General features: G+C 37.5%; 1 protein-coding gene across 15 annotated transcripts in view; it reads left to right on the top strand.

Annotated features, from left to right (window-relative positions):
• The window catches only part of PTPRK (protein tyrosine phosphatase, receptor type K), a 393,103-nt gene that overhangs the window by 314,036 nt on the left and 58,484 nt on the right, over positions 1-20,583 (top strand). For all 15 annotated transcript variants that reach the window (XM_027633191.1, XM_027633178.1, XM_027633156.1 and 12 more), the window contains exons 12-13: positions 6,673-6,946; positions 9,816-9,852. In XM_027633191.1, coding sequence (XP_027488992.1) covers positions 6,673-6,946; positions 9,816-9,852 — 311 coding nt within the window. The remainder of the gene's footprint in view (positions 1-6,672; positions 6,947-9,815; positions 9,853-20,583) is intronic.

Raw genomic sequence — 20,583 nt, 5'->3', positions numbered from 1 at the left:
GAGCATCAGAAGGTTTTCTTGCTATTACCCTTGTGACATTTTAGAGAAATGCAGGCTAATGCATTTCATTCTGTGTTATGTTAAGTCAGTTATCGTGGCTCAGCTGATTTCAAGTCGTGTGTCCAAGCCCTAAAAGCAGAGGAAAATTAACTCTTTCTTAAGTCAGTTTCCATTAAGAAGAATGTATGTTTTACGTGGATGTTGTGAGGATGAGGCATGTATTTATAAGCATTTCTATGTGCTTATTGTATAGTCACCCTTATGCTTGATATGATCAAGTTATTTATTTATATTCTGTCATAGAAGATAATTATTATCTTTAATTATAATAAACTTAATTATTTCCTATTAAGTTCATCCCTTTAATAGGAGATTTTGATGTGTTGTATTTAAAGTTATAATCCGATGCATCATTAGTTTCTGAAAGATTGCCCTGGGGCAATCCTAGGATTTTTGGGGAACATGAATACTTTTAGTACCGGACTTGGATTCTTAAAATAGGGATTTTTTTTTTTTAATTAATACAGTAGAAACCAAAATCGTGGTCTGAAAATGCTCCCAAGTTACACAGGCGCTTAAACTCACTATATGCCTTTGTAGGTGCTTTTGAAGACTTTGTATACAAAGTCTTTGTAGGTGCTTTTAAAGACTTCAGGTGCCCTGCTGCTGGCCTTCAACAAAGCTGTGTATATTGGGGAAATGTGATATCTATCTCTCATGTAATCCACGTCACATCCTTTCAGTCTTGTGTCTGGTCACCTGAGGGAGCTGATGCATATCTTTGCCCAGAGCATGCCTCCTGGACACCACAGGGATCTGCTGATGGTGGTGATGCACAGCAACTGCTCTGGGGCACATATGTGCCAACAGCAGCGGGCTTCCGCCTTCAGTCCCACCGCTCACCCAGAGAGGGTCAAACTTGAATCTTGGGTTTCTGTCCTGGAGTGGGATGGTTCCTTTGTGAAATGGTAGCATGATAGGTTTTGGCTAGAGTTACTCTCCCTAGCTCAAGGAGTTCTAGTTTCTCTGCATTGTGCTGACAGACAAGTAACTTGCTGCAGAATAAATCTGCAGCACACCAGCTCACATTTATTGTCTCAATTTTCCTTACAGCATCCTCAGTTCAATGGCATAAGCTGGTCACTGTTGCCTATGAAGGTGGCAGAAAGGATCTATGTACTAAATGTTACTAGATAGTTTGATAGGGATAGTTTCATAGAGTATTAATAACTGTTGTTCGACTGTGTTCTCAAAAAAGCCTATGTCTTTCTTCCTGTCTGACATCTTCCCTCTCCACTTCATTTAATTTCTGAAATCTAAGATATTGCATCAAATTTCTAACACGAAGAGGTTAAGGAATTAAGTCCATTACCATAACTGGAGAGCTAGGCTTTATCCTTAAAGCAAACCAGGTGTTTTATTCCTTACTTGGAATGAAAAACGTTCTCCAGGGAAATGCAGAAGACATGCTCCTATTCCCTTTTCTGAAGTTATGCGTATTACAGTCAGGTATTTTTCGGCACCTTCTTAATAGGCAGATAAATGTAGCACACTGAAATTCTGAATTGATTCAATGCAATTTGCTAAACTTTATGATGTGTTTTAGTGAAGATTCACTCCATCCACACTGCAGTTGTGTTTCCTCTACAAGCTGGCTTGCTGCCATAATGAGTGTTACTAGGCAGGTGGGAAAAAAAATGCATCACTATGGCCGCAGCTGTGATTCAGTAGAAGGGACTCAAATACTGTTCTTTAGACACTGAAGAATACGGTTGGCTTTTCAAAAAGGTTTGTTTATAACCAGTCCTGTAATCACTGGAGCTGTAGATGGTCATTTTATCTAATAGCAGTAGGTTCACATTTAAAAAATAGGAAAAGGAAAAAAAAATAGGAAAAGGAAAAAAAGCTTAGTCTGATACTCTGTTGCTTTTACAAGCAGAATTATGCTATGATCGGATTTCCATCATAGCCTCTCCATCAGGACAGACCCTCAGGAAATGGGTGTTCCTTAACTTGGTATAATCTGTGTGTGGCTGTCAGTCATTTCTTTAAGACACTAGCTGCTGTAGTCATCACGGTTTAAACATGACTCTAATCATATCTTCCCTGTCAAGTGTTATTATCATTCTTTATGGCCTCCTTAAGTTTTAGACCAAATTACAAACTAGAAATGCAAAGGGAAACAGGGCTGGATGGCTCAAGCTCACTTTGAAGCACGTATTGTTTTCATCATCAATCTCGTGGATGAGATTCCAGTCAGTAGAATCAATGGTGCTTCAGTGATTCGTTAGAAGATGTGTTTTGTTGCTGTATTTTTTCTGAAGGTTCCTAACTGAGTACCAGGAACACAATGTTTTATTTTCAAATTCTACTGCAGATGGGATTACGAAGAGCATAAATCAGAATCGTAGTAAACAACTTTTTAATTATTAAATTTATTTTATTTGATTGTTATAGTATTGCTCTTATACCTTATGCAAAATTACATTGTTTTCATTTTGCAGCAAAACTAATTAAGTGGACCACAGCAGGGAGTAGTTAAAATTTTGCTGTCAGTTAGAATTCCAAGTGCTGGGGTTGAAGCTTGGGCTGTCAGTCAGTCTGGCACTTGTCAAAGGAGAGGAAGCTGTGTCTCCACTAGACATACAGAAGGAAGTGTCTAGCTGGTATTTAAAGTGTAGTCAGAATAGGGCTGAAGGATGAACAACATGTTATCCACTGTCATACCTCTTTGGAAACCTGAACTTTTAGGGAGAGATGAAAAGGAAAATCAGTTGTCAGGGACCTCCTTCAGCTGTTTCTGATCATCTTGGTCTATAGGGAGGTACTGTAGAGATTTTCTTAAGTTAAAAAAAAATAAAAAAAATTTTTGACATGAAAAATACTTTCTTCATGAAAAACCTCAGCTGAGGAGCTCTTCAGCTGCTGTATCATCAACATTTTCTCTATTTACCTGGCTGTCTCAGGCAACTGTTTGGTCTTTATGATCCTGATGACTTATGTAGCAGGTTCTGAAATTTTTATTACTCAGAATTTTTTTTAGTCAACAAGGAGAAGGAATATTGTCATTTAAGATTTTCACTCCTCTCTTTTTATTTCCCCTTTTTATTCCTTCTTTGCTGTATGGAAAGACTGGGAGAAAAATACTGTTGTAGGACTTCCCTCAGCTCCAGTCACAAGAAAGCTCTCTCAATAATTGAATGTGTAGAAATGTGTAGAAAAGATAATGTGTTAAAAACCTAAGATGATTGAAGCTAGGATTAGTAATATGTAAAGATGCAAGGATAAGCAGAGTATGTAGCCTTTAACTTTTCACTATTAGCCTGATATCAGACCACATTTGCAGTCATTGAACGCTCTACTTTTCAAGTTGCGAATTTAATTTTGAGTTCTTTCTTCACATGTTACAGTGGGCTGTTCTTTCCAAATATTATGTGTACATAGAGTAACAGTAACTTTGGAGCCACTATAGTGTTTAGTAAATGGGTTTAAGCAGATGGTATCACGAAGGGCCTAGAGGTAAATAACTGTATTCCTCCATACCTTGTTAGCCTATAATGTTGTATGAAAAATACTGCCAGATCCCTTTCCCAAAGAGGGTAGGCAAATCTTTTATTTAAAAAATACTTTGTGAAAATAAATTTAAAAAAAAATAAAAATAAAGCCTTGTTGGAGACTTGAAAGAGTTTCTGTAATTTACTATTCCTTCTTTAAAAGTAATTATGTAGATGTAGATGATTACAATGTGTGTATCAATTTCTTATTTTCCACCTTTTGTTGCTTTTCAGATGTAGGGGTCCAAAAAGCATTACTTTTGGAAGTGTATTTTATATAAATTAATTTATTTAAAAATTTTTCAGAACTTTCACATTTTATTGTGGTCTCATGCTTAAAATTATGCCATATCTTTTATATCACATTCAAAAATTACAGTAAGTTTTAAAAGAATGCTATTAAAAAAGACTTTTTAAAATATTTGACTCTCATACCATTCATCTTTGACTTTTTATTTGTTTTGGTCTCCAGAGAGGCTTGACCCTTGAAAAGGAGATGTGCCCTAAGAAGAAGATACCTCATTTATCCCTTATTCTATAAAATTGAGAGGGAAGGAGGGTTTGGTAACTGGTGCATCTCAGCTACGGAGCTGCATGACAAACCAGGCTGTTTCAGGAGACAGTTGTCTCCACCACGTGCAGGCGTTGCACTGTCCTTCCTCTCTCTCTGCTGCCTTCCTTCTCTGAAGCTGGCAAGGTGTCATGGACAAGTTTCCTGCTCTCCTGGCACTTCTGAGAGCAGAATTTGTGTTGGTCCCAGTCCACTGGCAGCTGATGCGAGAAGAATGCAGAATGGAGGGAGCAGAGACATGGTGTCTGTGTCCCAGTGATCTCCATTGGTTGTCTGCCCAATTCCAGAATGGTGGTTTTAACCCTTCCTGGGTCCAGGGCCAGGCCAGAGATGGAATGGACACCGGTAGTAATTTCTTACCTTTGGACATTATAAATAAAAATTTTAAAAATATTTTACATCCTCTCAATTTTATAAAATATCGATGCTTTTAGGGTTTTTTTGCTAATATATTGATTTTGAACCATAAAGAAATATTCTGGATGTGCAGGGGTCTTTTGCAACTGATTTGTTGGTGCAGTCCACATTAACTGAAAATGGTTAATATAGAGAGTTTACCACAGAAGGTGATATATAACCAAGCTCAGTTCACAGACAGTTTGTGAGAAATAGATATTCCCAGAACTAACTACTTTTTTTTTTTTTTTTCACATTCTTCTTTCTCCTGGAGTTTCAAAACTAGCATGACTTTATATATTCCTCTTGGACGCTTTGAAAGGGAAGAAAGAGGCATTCCTCCTTAATTTTTTAGGTGCAATGAAAATGGGATGCTAACCGCTCAAGAAAGATGTGAAATTAATTTCCTACTTTTTTCTTCTGTCCTTTCTTCCATTCCCCAGTATCATACTTTATCTCTGCCACTGTAGTTATTGGGTTTTCTGGGCAGTAGTAGCAGAGAAAATTGACAAAATAATTTAATGCTGCACCAAAGTAGGATTGTCTTTGCCTTTGCCTTTTGGAGTCCTTGCAGCAATGCAGTGACACTTCGAAAACTTAGTTCAATTTTACTTTTTCTGTTTAGAAAGCCTTAAAACAAACCCAAGACAGTTTAATTGAAAAACTTCAGGTCTTTTCTATACGCCTAGGCATATTTTCTTACTATATTTCGTAAAGTCCTTACATGTATCTGCATAAAAATGAGAAATTGTGTGCACATATACACATGTATATATATATAGTTCTTAAAACCCCCTAAGTCTCTTTTTTTCTCATAAAATGAAGAACTGCCTCCTGCTCTCAGTAGCTAAGTTCTGTACTTCTGAAGAGCAGAGGAAGCTGCTAATAAGTTGGTAACATCCTGCAGTTAGGTAGTTCCCCTGAAGGAGAAAGAATTATAATTACATGTTCTATTTTGAACAGGTGATTTTGAAAAGTGACCAAGCCATATTCCACTTCAAGAGAGGTATTGGAAGGTTGGAATGCTGTTTAGGCCAAATGCTGTCTGCTTCAGCAATTTGTAACATTTTATCATTGACAACTATAGAGGAATGAGGCAGTCTATTTTGGTGGAATGGACAGATTTCTGTCCATCTGTGCTTGTATTACAGCATGTCACTTGTACTTTAGATCTACATAGCTCTGAGCCAAGATAGAAGCCACAGCAAGGTCAGGAGGTGGAGAAGCCTGTCAGCACATTCTGTCTCTAATGATATGACAACTGCAAATTGGTGCTTCAGGAACAGCCTGGAGGCAGTCATTATGTTGGGTCTTGAAGCTCAGCTTTCTCTAATACTGCTTCAAAGGAAAATGCTAACTCAGATGCTTCTGATCAACCAGGAGTTTAATCTGTTGTAGTTTAACACAGTTACTTGCCGCGGTCCGAAGGAGGGATGGGACTGTGGCATAGCACAGGTCCGGGACACAAGGTAGGGTACAAGTAGAATGCTTTATTGAGGCGTGCACAGGATTCTTTATCAGTTCAGGCAGGGAAAGGACCAGAACATAGGGTGGGGTATGAGACAGACAAACGGGGAAGCAAATCAGAATAGGGGCACAGGTGAAAGAGGGAGGAACGTGGGAGGAACCGGGGAGAGAAGGGGCAAATGGAGGCTGTCTCCTCTCTCCAGCCAATCTGCAGGAAAGCAGGGAAGCGGACAAGCCTGAACATGCCCGGGAAATACAAATTCTGAGGAAGCATACAATGTGTATATACATAATAATTGTAAAGTCTGTATCATAAAGTCCTTTCAATCACTGTACATCTTTTTCCACTTCTGAAATTTTCCCCATTCTGATTCCTGGTCCTTCACAGTTACTCCTGTGTTTCTTTAAAAAAAAGTCTAAAAAAAAAAAAAAGGAGATCATGTATAGAATTCTATGGTTGTTTTTCATGAAAAAAATGGATGGTGCTTCTTTCTAATGGCTGAAATGGATGGCTCTGCTATATTTCAAGCCTTTGTTTTTTCTCTGCGTCCATGTATCTCCGGTCTTTTGCTTTTTTCTCTTCTAAGTTTACACAGATCAATTCAGTTAATGTTTTTATGATACTAGAGATTTGACTCTAGCAGATGACCTTAAAGTTATGCTGGTTTTCCTCTGTCTCACCAGTGCCTACCAGATTGTTGTTGAGGAGCTGCACCCGCACCGAACAAAGCGAGAAACAGGTGCCATGGAGTGCTACCAAATCCCTATCACCTATCAGACTGCTCTTAGCGGAGGGTCACCATATTACTTTGCTGCTCAGCTGCCTCCAGGAAACCTGCCAGAGCCAGCCCCTTTTACTGTGGGTGACAACAGGACTTACCAAGGTTTCTGGAACCCACCGTTGGCTCCTCGGAAAGGCTACAACATCTATTTCCAGGCCATGAGCAGCGTTGAGAAGGCAAGTGCTAGCACCACCTTTCTCCTGGAAGGAGTCAAAGACATGCCTGTGGTGACGATTAGGGCCGTTGGAGTTGGACATAGGAGGTGTTGGCAGTGGCATAGCTGTAATCCTCTCTGTGCAGTGAGAGCGTGGCAGTGCGCCATTCACATTCCATATCACCGTCCTGTCATAGTAAATTGCTTAGATGAGAGTTTAATACTCTCATAGTAATTGTCTGAGCAAAGTAATTTCAGTGTTGTGACTCTGTCTCCTCAGTAAATAATATCCTCAATCCTTCCTCTAATTCTCAATCCTTGCACACTTCAGAAGATTAAATTACTGCAGGACGAACAGAATGTGGGCTGTTCAGCGGGCTAGTAAAACATTGCTAACTTTGTGAGACTCTTGCATTGAACGTCAGTAAAAAGTAAAAGTTTGCTTGAGCAAAACTCCAGGCCCACTGTGTGTTTGCAAGAGTCTTTTTGAGAAGGTGTACGTCAGACTTGCACCACTGCTGTGCAGTAGTAGAAGTGTATCTGTCGCCTCCTTGGTGTTTCTTTTTACCTCTGTTACTGAGTACTGTTGCTGACTCTGTATTCATATGGAAGGACTAAAAGTGCCAGGGAGAGAGGTTCTAGGTGGGAAGAACAACTCTGCAAGCCCCATGGTGTTGCTCTTTAATGGTTTTTCCTTTTGTAAAGGAAAAATAAGGGAAGGGAAAATGACTGGTGAGGAGGGGAAATGTGGTACACACATAAGTTTTAGATATTTAAAAATTTAAAATTTTGGTTTACAGTATAGAAAACTGAAGTGTCCAGGCAGGTCAGAAAGGAACTAGAAAGGACAACTAGATTGATAGCCACTGATATGCACCCGAACCTTTGAAAAGGAGCAGAAGCAGTGTTTACCCTTGTTTACATTTGGGTTTTCGTGGAGACTAAACAAATCCTTGCTAACAGGCAGCCTTGCCTTGGAGTCTTTCAAAGAAAATGTAACCTTTTACTTATGGTTATGGAAATTGGATATGCATCAAGTGAGAATAGGGACAAAACTGTTTGAGAATTAGATGTTTTTTTCTGATTCAAGAGACCATTCCCTCTTTTTAGTCCTTATCTATACAACTGTATGAAGTAAACAAAGCAAAATAAGAGGTGACTGCTTGACACTCATCCGTATTTCCCTCACCTATTAAAAATAATTCCCTTTGTTTTTGTAGGCTTTTAGCAGACTACATTGTAAGGAAATTTGTTTCATAACCCAAGAAATAAGGGGGAGGGAAAAGTAAAATAAAAATACTACATACAAAAAGTAGGTCTCAATTTTGACTTTTACATTTTGACAGATATGTAGAAGCTGAGAGAAGAACAGAATTTTTTTTGCTTAAACTTGATTTCAGTTTGTGAGAGAGTTTAATACTAAAATGGATTTCTCTGTTTTGATTTAAAACTTTGGATCCAGTTTCTGTTCTTAAAGGGATTTAGGAGGAAATTTTGAGGGGGACTGCACCACATTCTGCTGGGACAGAGACCTAGTGGTTGTAACATAACCTCTGAGCTGCAGAATATTTAAACAGATGCATTACTATAAACTACCAGAATCACCAAAATAGGCAGAGGGAAGTAAAGTATGCTCTGAAATACACGGTAGGGTTGAGAGGAGGGTTACTCTGTGATCCTGGAAGATATTGAACAAAAGTGGACAAGTAAATCCAGTAACTGGGGAGAATAAATAAGATTATATTTGGTAAACTTTGTGGGGCTTTCATATAGATGGAAAAACTGTCTTTATGGAACACTTACAGTGCCTCAACTTAGAGCTTTTAGAGCTCTTTACAAGCTGTGTTTACAAATCAGCATCAAACTGGTTTTTTTACCTGTTGTTTTGGAATCTTCAAGATGAGAGAGATCCCAGGGGATTTATTCAGGGATGAAGTGCTGGGAGGTGCAGAACTAGAGAGAGGATATTTTATAAAGTGAAACTGTCATTATTATATTTTCAAATTACACACTAATATTGTTTAGAGCAATCTAATACAACAGCAGTTGTATCCTCTCATGCAACCTTATGCTATTTCAGTATTTTTGCCTTTAAAATGACTGCACACTGTACAAAAAGGTCAGAAAACCCATTTATGACTGACCCTCAGCTCTTCAAGTTGTCCAAACTGGACATAACTGAGTAATTTCTCTGTTCATTTGTTTTAATTGCTGACCAAACTTCTGAGGGGAAGGGAGGGAAAAGTAAAGTTACATAAAAATTCTTTGCATGTGCAACTTCTGAAGCACATCGCTGTTGAATCACTGTGTCTCCTAGGCAGATTAACTGTATCATCTGTGAAGGGATACCTGGGCTGCTCTGTGCTCATTCCACATGCAGAAGCATGGGGAAGTGTGTTGCTGATGTGCTTCAGGTGACTGTTTAAGAATGTCAGAATGTAGCAAGATGTAAGTTTGGAGACAGTGCTGAACAAAAGTATCTTCTTTGCTGCACAGTGCTGTTGGAGGTCAACACTGGCTCAGGATTTCTGTGCCATGACATAAATAGGAGCACCAGTCCTCCCATTTCCTTCTGCTGCACTCTCTCTTTGTATTCTTATGGCATGATTTCCATTTGATTTGAATAATCTGAAATTTTTCTGCGTTTGGCCTGTCCTGCACCTTTTCTCCCCATCATTTTTCCTGGACAGTACAGTCCAATGTCTAGTTGTCATCCAGCTTTTGTAAAGGCAAAATACCCCAAGCTCCTTCTCTGCTAAGCCCAGAGCCCTGAGCCACCTCACTGAGTTGTCCCAATGTGATCCGTAGATCTAGGATGAATCTATGGAGTGGAGAGGGCAGGGAAAAGCAACCTGATTTGACTGTTTTCTTTACTTTTCTGTCCTCAACAGGAAACCAAAACTCAGTGTGTTCGAATAGCTACAAAAGGTAAGAGGTTTGTCCCCGCACGCAAAGTAGCTTTTTTTAATGAAACATGGTGTTTCTATTAAATGTTTGAAGCAAAGCCAATAGTATCCCTCTATTTTGAACCACATGATTGTCTTAAGATGTAATGGTCTACTACTCTTTATTCTTTGGTACTGGGCCGAGACAGTGCTGTTCTACCAATACTCAGAATTTAGGACAAAATAAAATCTCCTCTTTTTTTTCCTCCCTGTCTGTGATTTTCAAGATATGCTTTTAGGGTGCTGAAGCATTTCAGGCAGCAGATAGATGGATGGGAGTCTGGAAAGTGCACGTGGTTAAACTGTCTGTTATGCTGGCAATTATTTACAAGCAGGGGTGGAAATAATTTAAATGAAGGACACGACAGTTAATTTTCCTAAGTAAGAGCTCCAAGTGTTAGCTAGACATAGGGGAGGGTTGATTTGAGGAAGGTTTGTCTCTTTGATAGCAAGTGAGTTCCAGGGCTAGGACTGACTGCATAGCTGTGAGAATAAATCATGTTGACCCTATATACAGCAGGTTAATCACATACTGCTCACTCAGAAACACTGTTTCATCTTCAAATGAGGACGTAGTTGTTCTGCTTATTGTTATCTCTCTCTTTGACTGTATTTATAGACATTCGTTTTGGTGGCTTGATCGTGTGGACATGAGAGTTGTTTGATAGACTCTGGCAGCATAAAAAAGAAAGGAGCTTACAAATGCCCAAAGAGTACTCTGCAGAGGCTCAGCACTTACATTGTCTCTTTCTAATTGCATATTGATATTTAGCATAAAAACAACTTTAGATATGAGCAAGCAGGCACTTAAAGTACTGAGGAGGCACATCAGTCCTATTTTTCAATAACTTCTTTCAATTTAAATCTTATTCCAATTACAAGCTGATGCCTGTAATGAGGTGGTAGCAATCAAACATTTTCTTGAGAAACCAGAAAATAAAATGTACTTCTCAAGTTGTGTTAATATTTTTATCAAGTGTGGTAAGCTAATAAAAACAGGAAATTAAAACCATGAGCTAAGTCTTCTGTGAAAGGTACATCAGCCTTATTTTTCTTATGTTTACCTGGTATGATTAAATGTTTGAATTAAAATATATTTGCATAAACAAATATTTATGTACCACAAGCATGTATTGCTAGAATTTGAGTTAAGGGAGAGTCTTGAAAGGCTCAGAAATAACCTAAAATATTGCAGGACTGAGGACAGGGAAAGCAATGGCGTCTCTTATAATAAATTTTCTGGATAGTAATAACAAAACAAAGAGGGAATTGACTTTAGTATAAGAAAACTATTTTTTACTTAATCATACACAGTCCATGGATCTCAAAGCAATGTTCGTGGTAGCAAAAGACCTCTTGGTGGTTGCTTGTACACCTTCCTCTGCTTGCAATAGTCATACTCACCCACAATGGCTGTCGATTGAAGGAAAGGGGAAATGAGTAACAGGTTTCTTACCATTGTGCCATATATCCTACCTTTACCACTCTGATTGAAGACAGTTTCTTAAGTAAGTGCATTGCCTGATATATCAGTGCTAAACTCCTTGAAAGTGGAACTAAAACCCAAAATGTTTTCTCTGACTTATTTTACTTTGTAGGTGTGAATTGCAGGTGGAGGCAACATTAGGAGTAAATGCTTTCTCTTCCTCTGATGGAATTCATTTAATAGGGCGTCATCACTTCAAAGTCATGTACATTCATACTTCTCAAATTAGTTATACTGTTATTCTAAAACATGTTTTATGAGCTCACACTGATTTTTTCCCCCCATGTTTTCATTGTAATAATAATACCATGATTTGTTGTACTCAAAGAAAACTATACTTAATATATTGGTTTATGCATATGTTCATCTGGTTATCCTGATTTGTTTTGGTTTCTTGTTTTTTTGTGGGTTTTTTGTTTGTTTGTTTGTTTTGTAGTGTATAAGATCGTTTTGAATCATTGACCTAAATGTCTAGTTACATTTGTAATATTTTCATAGGGAAAAGAGGACTGTCTCATCTTACCTAATGCACTCCACTAAAGCTAACATACCCATTTAAAATCAAAAAAATTGTCTAAACTATGTATTCCGTTATAAAAGTAATGTGTAGTTCTGTGTTATCTCCTGTGACTTGAAGCAGCCTACAGTTTGCCAAACTGAATTTTGTCTTGAATATGTTGAAAAGGCATTAAAAATGGTAAAATGCTAGGGTGGAAAAGAGCAGGGAGGAACAGCATTAAAGACAATGTTTAAACAAGTCAAAATTTCCCTGGTAGTGAAGTTCAGTGTTACTGTCAAAGTTAGTTTCTCATCTCTATCTTGTTCAAGGATCTGGTGTTATCTACTGTGTATATTCATAGCAATAAGATGTAAAGGTGGAAAAAATATGATAACACTTCTGATAACAAAGTGCACTGAAGTGTCAAGTCATTTAAAAGATGGTGCCAAATCATGACTAAAGTATGTTGCTGCTTTTGATGTGTCTTGAAAGAATGTTTTTAGAGTAAACTGAGAGGGTTACTAGTGTGTGGTATATTAAAATACACTGAGTTAAGTTTTCATTATAGAAAATATTGGAACAGCATCAGTTTAAAAAGTAGTCTCCTGAGTAGTTCCTGTGTACCTGCAGCTAAAGGATAAATGACTGAGTGATTCTTTGATGGCCCTGATTTAGGCTAATAATAGAATTCCCCCTTTTTATGGACACCTACTTCCACAATGCTTGTAAGAGTTTAATGACTCTGACTTTTGCCCTTCTGTAGATTGGAGTGAGAGAGTATGCACGTTATACAGATGTACACAGTCTGTTCATATAAGCTTTGATTCTTGAGGAAACCAGGTTAAACATAATTCCTTATGTCACAGATCATGATGAGTAGACTATACCTAAAGCATCATTTCCATTACAGGTATAACCCAGAGAATGTATTAAGTGTGAACGATTTTAATTCCTTGGACACTTTTAGCTGATACTACCTTACTCCATCAACCTGAACCCTCTCCTCATTCAGAACCTCTTAGTAGCTCATGTTCAGCATAATTTTTATTTTTTAACACCTCTTCATTGTTCCCTACCTCATTATTTTTGAATCTATGTAGTAGAATTACCCAGTCACTAATAATCTGGTTTCCCACACATAGCAACTGAAGAAGAAGGAAAAATAATAATCTTGTTTTCTGAAGAGCAGAGAAGAGTACAGAGACTGAGATAATAGGTCAGATTTTCGTTAGGAATGGAAAGACGGAATTATGCTAGAAAATATGTGTTATTTGATTTTAAAAAAAAGTGTTACATATAATTTCCAAAAGAAAGTTCTTGAACTTCCTAATACTCACTTAGTAAGGCAGAGTTCAACTATGGAATCATAGAATCGTTAAGGTTGGAAAATACCTCTAAGATCATGAAGTCCAACAGTCAACCTAACACCACCACCATGTTCACCACTAAACCATGTTCACAGGTGCCTTATCCACATGTTTTCTAAGTGCTTCTGGGGATGGTGACTCCACCACTTCCATGGGTGTTCTGTTCCAATGCTTTACACCCTTTTCATGAACAAATTTTTCCTAATATCTATAAACTCCTTCTGCCGCAACTTGAGGTCATTAACTAGTTCATAATATGCACATGTCAGAATGAATATGTGATAACCAAACCTACCTAACCAAAGTATTGATAGACTGAAGTAAATAAAAGGTGCATGCGCTTCAGAGTAATACATGTTGGTGACTGATCAGTCATATCCTGGAGTTGAGTTTGACTGTATAAAATTTTGAACGGGTTTCCACTCACACCCGGGCATTGGCATTTCATTTTACAGTCTAAAATGTTATCGACTGCTCAGGGAATGAAACTAGATTAACGTGGTCAGAGAAGAGTGATGCTTCAAACTATTTAGCATGTAAATAGATATTTAAGAGGACAGAAGGGACAGCAGAGCTATTACTAAACAGAGTATATGAAGCTGACATTTGTGACAGTTTTCAGGCTGCCAAGTTTGAGGCTAATACTATTCTTTTGTTTTGTTTAGTGGACTAGAGAAACACTTTGAAAATTTAATTAGAAGAAATCTACTGTGGCAATAAAGAAGTGGTGGGCCTGGCAGCTCTATCACAAAGTAGTTAGAGGGAATAAAGCCCAAGGTTTCTCTTTCCGCATTTAAAACAAGAACTTCATCAACTCCAACATTATTTTCCCTTGTGGTTTTCATTTGTGTTATTAGTTCAGGCAGAATAGAACCTCTCTATCTCTGTGCATGTTTGGTTCATACAGACGGATGAAAATACCGTTTGAGATGATGCACATCTGGAAGTAATTGTGAAATAGCAGAAAATGACTTTTTAATCTGATTTGAGGAATAAAAAGGTCTGGGTGGTAACATTTCTACTGCAAGTGTGTATTTAGTCCACCATCATTATTGCTGTGAATTCATTCCCACAGCAGTTGGGAATTGATCCAAAGGCCTTTGATGTCAATGGGAGTCCTTCCACTGACATTAATGTGCTTTGGATTAGGTCTTTAGAAGTCATAAATCTGTCTAGACCGTAATTATTTCTTTGAAATTGTTCCTGATGGTGTTTCTGCTCTTAGGGAAATTTGTGAAAGTCAAATCACCTCCTGTTGCAGGATGCTCAAAAATGTCTGTTACCAATTAATGTACAAATGAAGGGAAGAATGTCAGATGCTAAATATATCTGAAACAAAGCTTCTCTCACTGTTGTTTTTATGTTGGGATCAATGTTTCTACAATGACTTTTAACTGTACCATCACAATAGGCCCTGGAGACCCAAGTGGCAGTATACATTTAGGGAACAATGCAGGTGTTTCCCAAGTCCCGTATTTTTTTTTCACTTATTCATAGGAAAAAACTATTAATATGTTTAAACTTCAGTGGTCTTTTGCATAATGTATTTTATCACACAAAGAGGAGAATTTAACTAGCTTCCTGAGCTTTCCAAAGATGGAAACACAATATTAGCATGGCATATTTTTCTCTTTTGTGTGGGAAATTGCAGAAGTTCACCAAGCAACCACATCTGCTAGTTCTGATAACTGATACCTTTGGTTGTAAATAAAAAATTGCATGATCTTTTGATGGAATATTTGATGATAGTTATTAAAAATGCAGTTAAGTGAGGGACACCTCCAGATTTTCAGACACAAAAACCTGTAATGTGAATATTTTCATATATACACAAAGAGTAAGAAAATTGTGGAATTCAATTACAAAAATTTAATTTGAGTAAAAAAAAATTCAATGTAACAACAACATTTATCATGTGAAATTACCTGATTGATATGCGTGGGATAGCAATTTTCAGAGAATGTTTCCCATTCTTTATTATAAGGCACCAAAGAGAAGTACACTTTTCTCCTTGTTGCTTCACACCTCTAAGAAATAAGGGATATCTGAGGGTAAGAGTAGAAACTTATTAATTACCTAATGTTTTTATGCTTATGACATTGCCTGAGCTGAACCATTTATTTTAACTGTATTTGTAAACAATTATAATTAGAAGTATTTTATCATTTCTGGTCCATTTCATGAGTCTTCAGATATGACTGTGTTTTGAAAGAGTAGTTGACTGATTCTGGTCAGAAAAATTTCATAGATGACTAAATCTAGTAAATACAATTAGTAAATCTAATTTCTTTACTAGAAAACTTTATTGTTAAACACATTACTTAGTGAATAAGTTTATTATATGCAAACTTTCTTTTACTAAATTTAATATAGTTTTGAAAGTAAGCATCTTTAAAACTCGTATGTTTGAAAGAGGAAACACTAGTGATACGTTTCAGTGTTTGGTTTTTTTTAAATTAGTCATTAGAATGAAGAAATTTTGAGTCCAAAGATATTAACTAAATATTAACTTTCCTTGATTTTGAAATGTATCAGTATTTCTTTTAACCTAGCTACTTAAAAATTACTTTGTGTAGATGCTATATGCAGATTGAAATCTTAGGAACCTTAAAGATTTCCTAAAGAATATGAATTTTAGAAGTAAGAATTCAGGTAGAGGATTCTAGTTTATGTTTAAATGTTAGAGAAAGAATGTTGATACATTACCTGCTCAAAGTGAAGATTCAGCATCTTAGCACATATTCTCTTTTAGTAGGTGCCTGGTTTATTAGGTCTCTTCAGCTGTTATGAATATTATTTCATGAATCAGTTTGTGAGCATTGAGGCGTTTGCATCCATTGTTACAGAATATGGAGACATAAAGGTAGAAATCTAGTGTTTTTACAAAACCCATTAGAATTTTAACTGCAATTGAAAATTTTTCATTACGCTATAATAGATATGCATTTAAAATTACCATTTGCTGATACTGCTGGTTGCGGGGGGTATTTTAACTGTCTTTTTTTTTTTTTTTTGTTCTTTCATTATTTCTCATTTGTCCTTTCTTATGTTTTTACCTTCTTTGTGTAATTTTAAAATTACAAGTGTTTAGAGAAGGTAAACTCTATCATCACCTGATAGGACTGGTCTCATTAGCCCCTTTTCATACAAGCAGCCTGTGTACACTTTCATTTTATTAACTGTGATTAACTGTACCTTTGGATAAAATGGCCCCTTGCAATGCTTGGGATTGAAGAGTGTGTGAGGTAGATCAGGCAGAGATTGCTGCCTCTTAACAGTCTTCACAGGCATCTCAGATACATGTTCAACTTTGGAGCAACGAGAATTTGGCTTATCTGTGCTGCAGTGAAGCCCCATGAAGGGACAGCACTGTTTCACCTTTTCAAAGAAAGAAGGAGAAAGGAGTCTCTAGAAATTATAAATTTTGTTTATATCCATTCAGTATTCTTCAGCCAGAATAACACTTTCTCTGCATTGGCAAGCAGGAGAGACAGCCCAGAGTAGGTTTTGCCATACACATAATTTACACATAAGTTGAATACTGTACCAAATAAAACAATGAATTGCTGATCCTAGAAATATCCCTGCTTACAGGTATCTTACCACCCTTGGTAAGATAGTTTGAACTACAGTTCAAACGGATACAGTCAAAATCAGTCATATTTGAAACCAGTTCCATTAAATGCTTCATTAGATTGGGAGATTTTAATATACACACATTTGTTGGATTTGGACATTTGTAGTAAAGTCCAGATTGTTTTGGAAGTGGTAACAAAAACTTGGATGCCACTCCCGTAGTGATGATATGGTCTGAGCCCTAGCTGGTCATCTCTGTCCCTAGTTCTGATGTGCTGTTATTGCAGGTGATGTCATGAATGCATTCACTATTGGCCTAGTAATAGCTTCCTTCCTATACTACAACTTAGCACTGATAAAGTAAAAATCATTTAAATGGCAGATTCATTAAAATCATCATTAATAATGAGGAGTTAATGTTGGTAGATCACACATAGGCCAATAAAGATAGAAAAACAAATTCTTAAGGAGTGTGTATGGCTGGTGGTCACAAAGCTCATGGAAAAAAATGCCTGTCAGCAGCTCATTGCTATTCCTCTTACACATTACTGACCTCACTCAGACTTGCCAAAATAAACTAACTTAACACAGTCAAAATAATTTTAAGCATTTTCTAGGTTAGAACAATTGCACAAGCAGTTCTGAAAGCCGAATAAAAATGACAGCACATGCTGGAATAGTGGTGAAAGGGGAAGGTAGTCTTCACCATCTTCAGATGCAGCCAAAAGGTGTTGAGGTCATGCTTAAAACTGCTAGAAGAATTTAAACCTCAAGGTCAAAACTCCTTCAGTCTAACTAAAAAAACCAAACATGAAATGTTGCATCAGTATGCAGCACCTTACCACAGAGGAGGTAATCCTTGCAATTATCCATCCTTGTATTAACAGCTGCCTAACAGTGAGATATTTTGAATAGAAGGCTGCTCACTGTGCACCTAGAGAGGAAGGACAAAGACGGTTTTATAACAGAAAAGAGTGTTGCCCAAAGAACACAGAAGAAATTCAGCAACATCTAAATCAGAAATGTGCTTATTGATTTTTATGAAAACAGTTTAGGCCCTAAAATCGACATCACTGTGTTTCTCTGTATCTAATCAAACACTTTTAACTAAATTAAAAGAAGTTCCAGCTCATTGTCATGAACATTTCAAGGGTTTATTAAACTATTTGCATGTCATCTCTGACAGAGCGCTAAATGAAGTTCTACAGCTAGTCATCTAGAAACAAGGAGCAGCATTGCCAAGTGTAGTAGCACTTCTTAAATGCTGTCAAATGTGTTGCAGTGCAAGTCAGTATGGTTGATTGGCACTGCTGCCAAATTACTCAAATACAGAGACTGATGCTTTGTCAGCTGCATAAAGAAATGATGGCTCTGAAGTTCAGGAGCATACACTGCTTTCTGCTCTGGTGGGAAGTTGTGTACTAACCACACTATTTTTGGAAAGATCCCAACAGAAAGGGTTTGCAGGTGGACCTTGTAGGAAGGATGATCTTTTTAGAAATTATGTGGTTGTCACACAGCTGTCTGTTACAGCAGGAGTCAGTTATAGGCACTGTTAAAATGGATTTTGGGGCCAGGTAAATTCAAAGATAGGGAACAGAATTATGAGCCTGTGTGTGGTTTTCGGTGCTTTTGACTTAGGCTGGAGGCTTTTGTGCAAATTCAGCAGTTTGGAAAGGACTATGAATTTTCTTCCATGCTGCACAGTGATGAAGGTTCTTGATCAGGATGGACTTCCAGAACCCTTCATTGTCAAAGAGGTCATAAAATATATTGCATTCTTTGACATTTCTGATTGACATTTGCTTTGTTGAGTCAACAAGAAAGGTAACCACATTCAATACCATATAGATGCCAGAATATTTAACCTGAACATTAAATCCAAAGTCCCATACCTGCTGACTTGTGTTACTTGCTCTTTGCTGATGACTGAGTATTGGTTATTCAAACATATGTAAGCAGACTACATATTATTGACTGTTTCAGCCCCTCTGCCAAGTGGTTTGGCCTGGCCATTAGCATAGAGGAAAAAGAGGTCCTGCTCTAACCTTGCTGTGGTGGAAAATATCCTGAGGCAGTAGTCTGTGCTAATGATAAACCACTGAAATTTGTGAGAATAGCAATGCTACTTCACCAGCATACTTTTAACACCAGAGTTAATAGTGTACTCTTGCAGGGAATAGCAAAAGTCAATATAGTATTTAGGATGATAAAGCAACATGTCTGAAATAAGAGACATGTGGCTTCAAATAAAAGTAAACATCTATTGTGCATCAGTTGTTGTCACTCAGTGTACAGCTACAAAACTTGGACGTTTTATGGTCTCCACATCTAGCACCCAAACCATTTCCAATGCACTGCTTTCATGCCCTTGCTACCATAAAACTGCAGAATCTTGCCCTGAATGCTATGCTCTTAAATTACTGTCACATTGTCAACACTGAAGGAAGATTAAAGGACATCCAGTTATGCCAGACCTACTTCTCATGTTGGACAACAAATTGCCCAAAACTGATTTCTATGGGCAGCTGAAATGCAGAGTAAAGCTCAGAGGCAGCATAATGAGGTTGTTAATGAGGAAGTTCAAGGCAAATCCTCAGTTATGTGTCATCAGTTTCATAGTGTAGGAAATTACATCTGATAATTTCCTGCTCTAGCAAAGAATGAGTACTTATGCCATCATAACATGCAAATAAAATCAGAATGATACTGTATGGTAAATGTAAATATAGTAGTGAAACATTATATCTGTACATTTCACAGAATCATGAAAATGCGCGTTTTCTTGCACAATAAAACCAAGTCCTTATGTACTGATGGAAAACAGGCATTACTTGCCTTTACATCCCTTGTGCTACTGTGTTTCTGACTTTGCCGTTTCTCCAGGCTCATCCTGATGAGCAAGAAATTAGGCAAACGGGGCTAGAAACCTATGTGGATGAATAAAGAACTCCTGTCATTACTCAAGCGTAAGCAGAAAATACACGGGAGATGGAAAAAGAGTCAGACCACTTGGAATGAATATAAAGAGGTTGTCAGAGTAAGTAGAAATGAGACAAGGAAGGCCAAGGAGTTAAATCTGACCAAGGGTGTCATGGACGACAAGATCACTGCTCACAATCATCTTTGAAAGGTTGTGGAGATTGGAACAGATGACTCACTGTAATCCCTTCCAACCTTGCCCATTCTGTGAATCTGTGATTTCAAAGGACTCCTTATGGAAGATGTAAATCATATTTTTTGTAAACATTGGCACGGGTTGTCCAGAGAGCTGGTGGATGCCCCATGCTCTGATGGAAACATTCAGGGTCAGGTTGGATGAGGTGCTGAGCAAGCTTATCTAGTTAAACATGTCCCTGCTCACTGCACAGGGGGTTGCACTAGATGACCTTTAAAGGTCCCTTCCTACTCAAACTTTCTATGATATGAAGATACGTATCCTGATTGTACATCTTATTCTTGGGACCGCTAGATGATGACAGGAATATCAAACTGTGGACTATTTGTTAGAACTCTTGAAGGAGGTTTTGCTATTATATCCATGTTTTTAACAACATATGAGAAAGGGGATAGAATTCTACAATTATTGTAACTGGCATTCAGATTGCCTCAACATATGGAAGGCAGTTGATTTGCACAAGTACAGGCATTTTTTAATGTGAATCTTAATTTTTATGTACATTAACATGAATCAGATTGTGTGAATTTGCTTGTTTTGTTGACCCACTACAACAGAAAATATATAGTCAAGCAAATCTCAAATTAATCCTTGATCTGTTTCTAATT

This window comes from Corapipo altera, unplaced genomic scaffold (genome assembly GCF_003945725.1).
Source record: "Corapipo altera isolate COAL_440 unplaced genomic scaffold, ASM394572v1 2b, whole genome shotgun sequence".
In the NCBI taxonomy this organism is placed as follows: domain Eukaryota; kingdom Metazoa; phylum Chordata; class Aves; order Passeriformes; family Pipridae; genus Corapipo; species Corapipo altera.
Note: the sequence above shows the minus strand (reverse complement) of the source record. Positions and strands in the feature narration are given on the sequence as shown.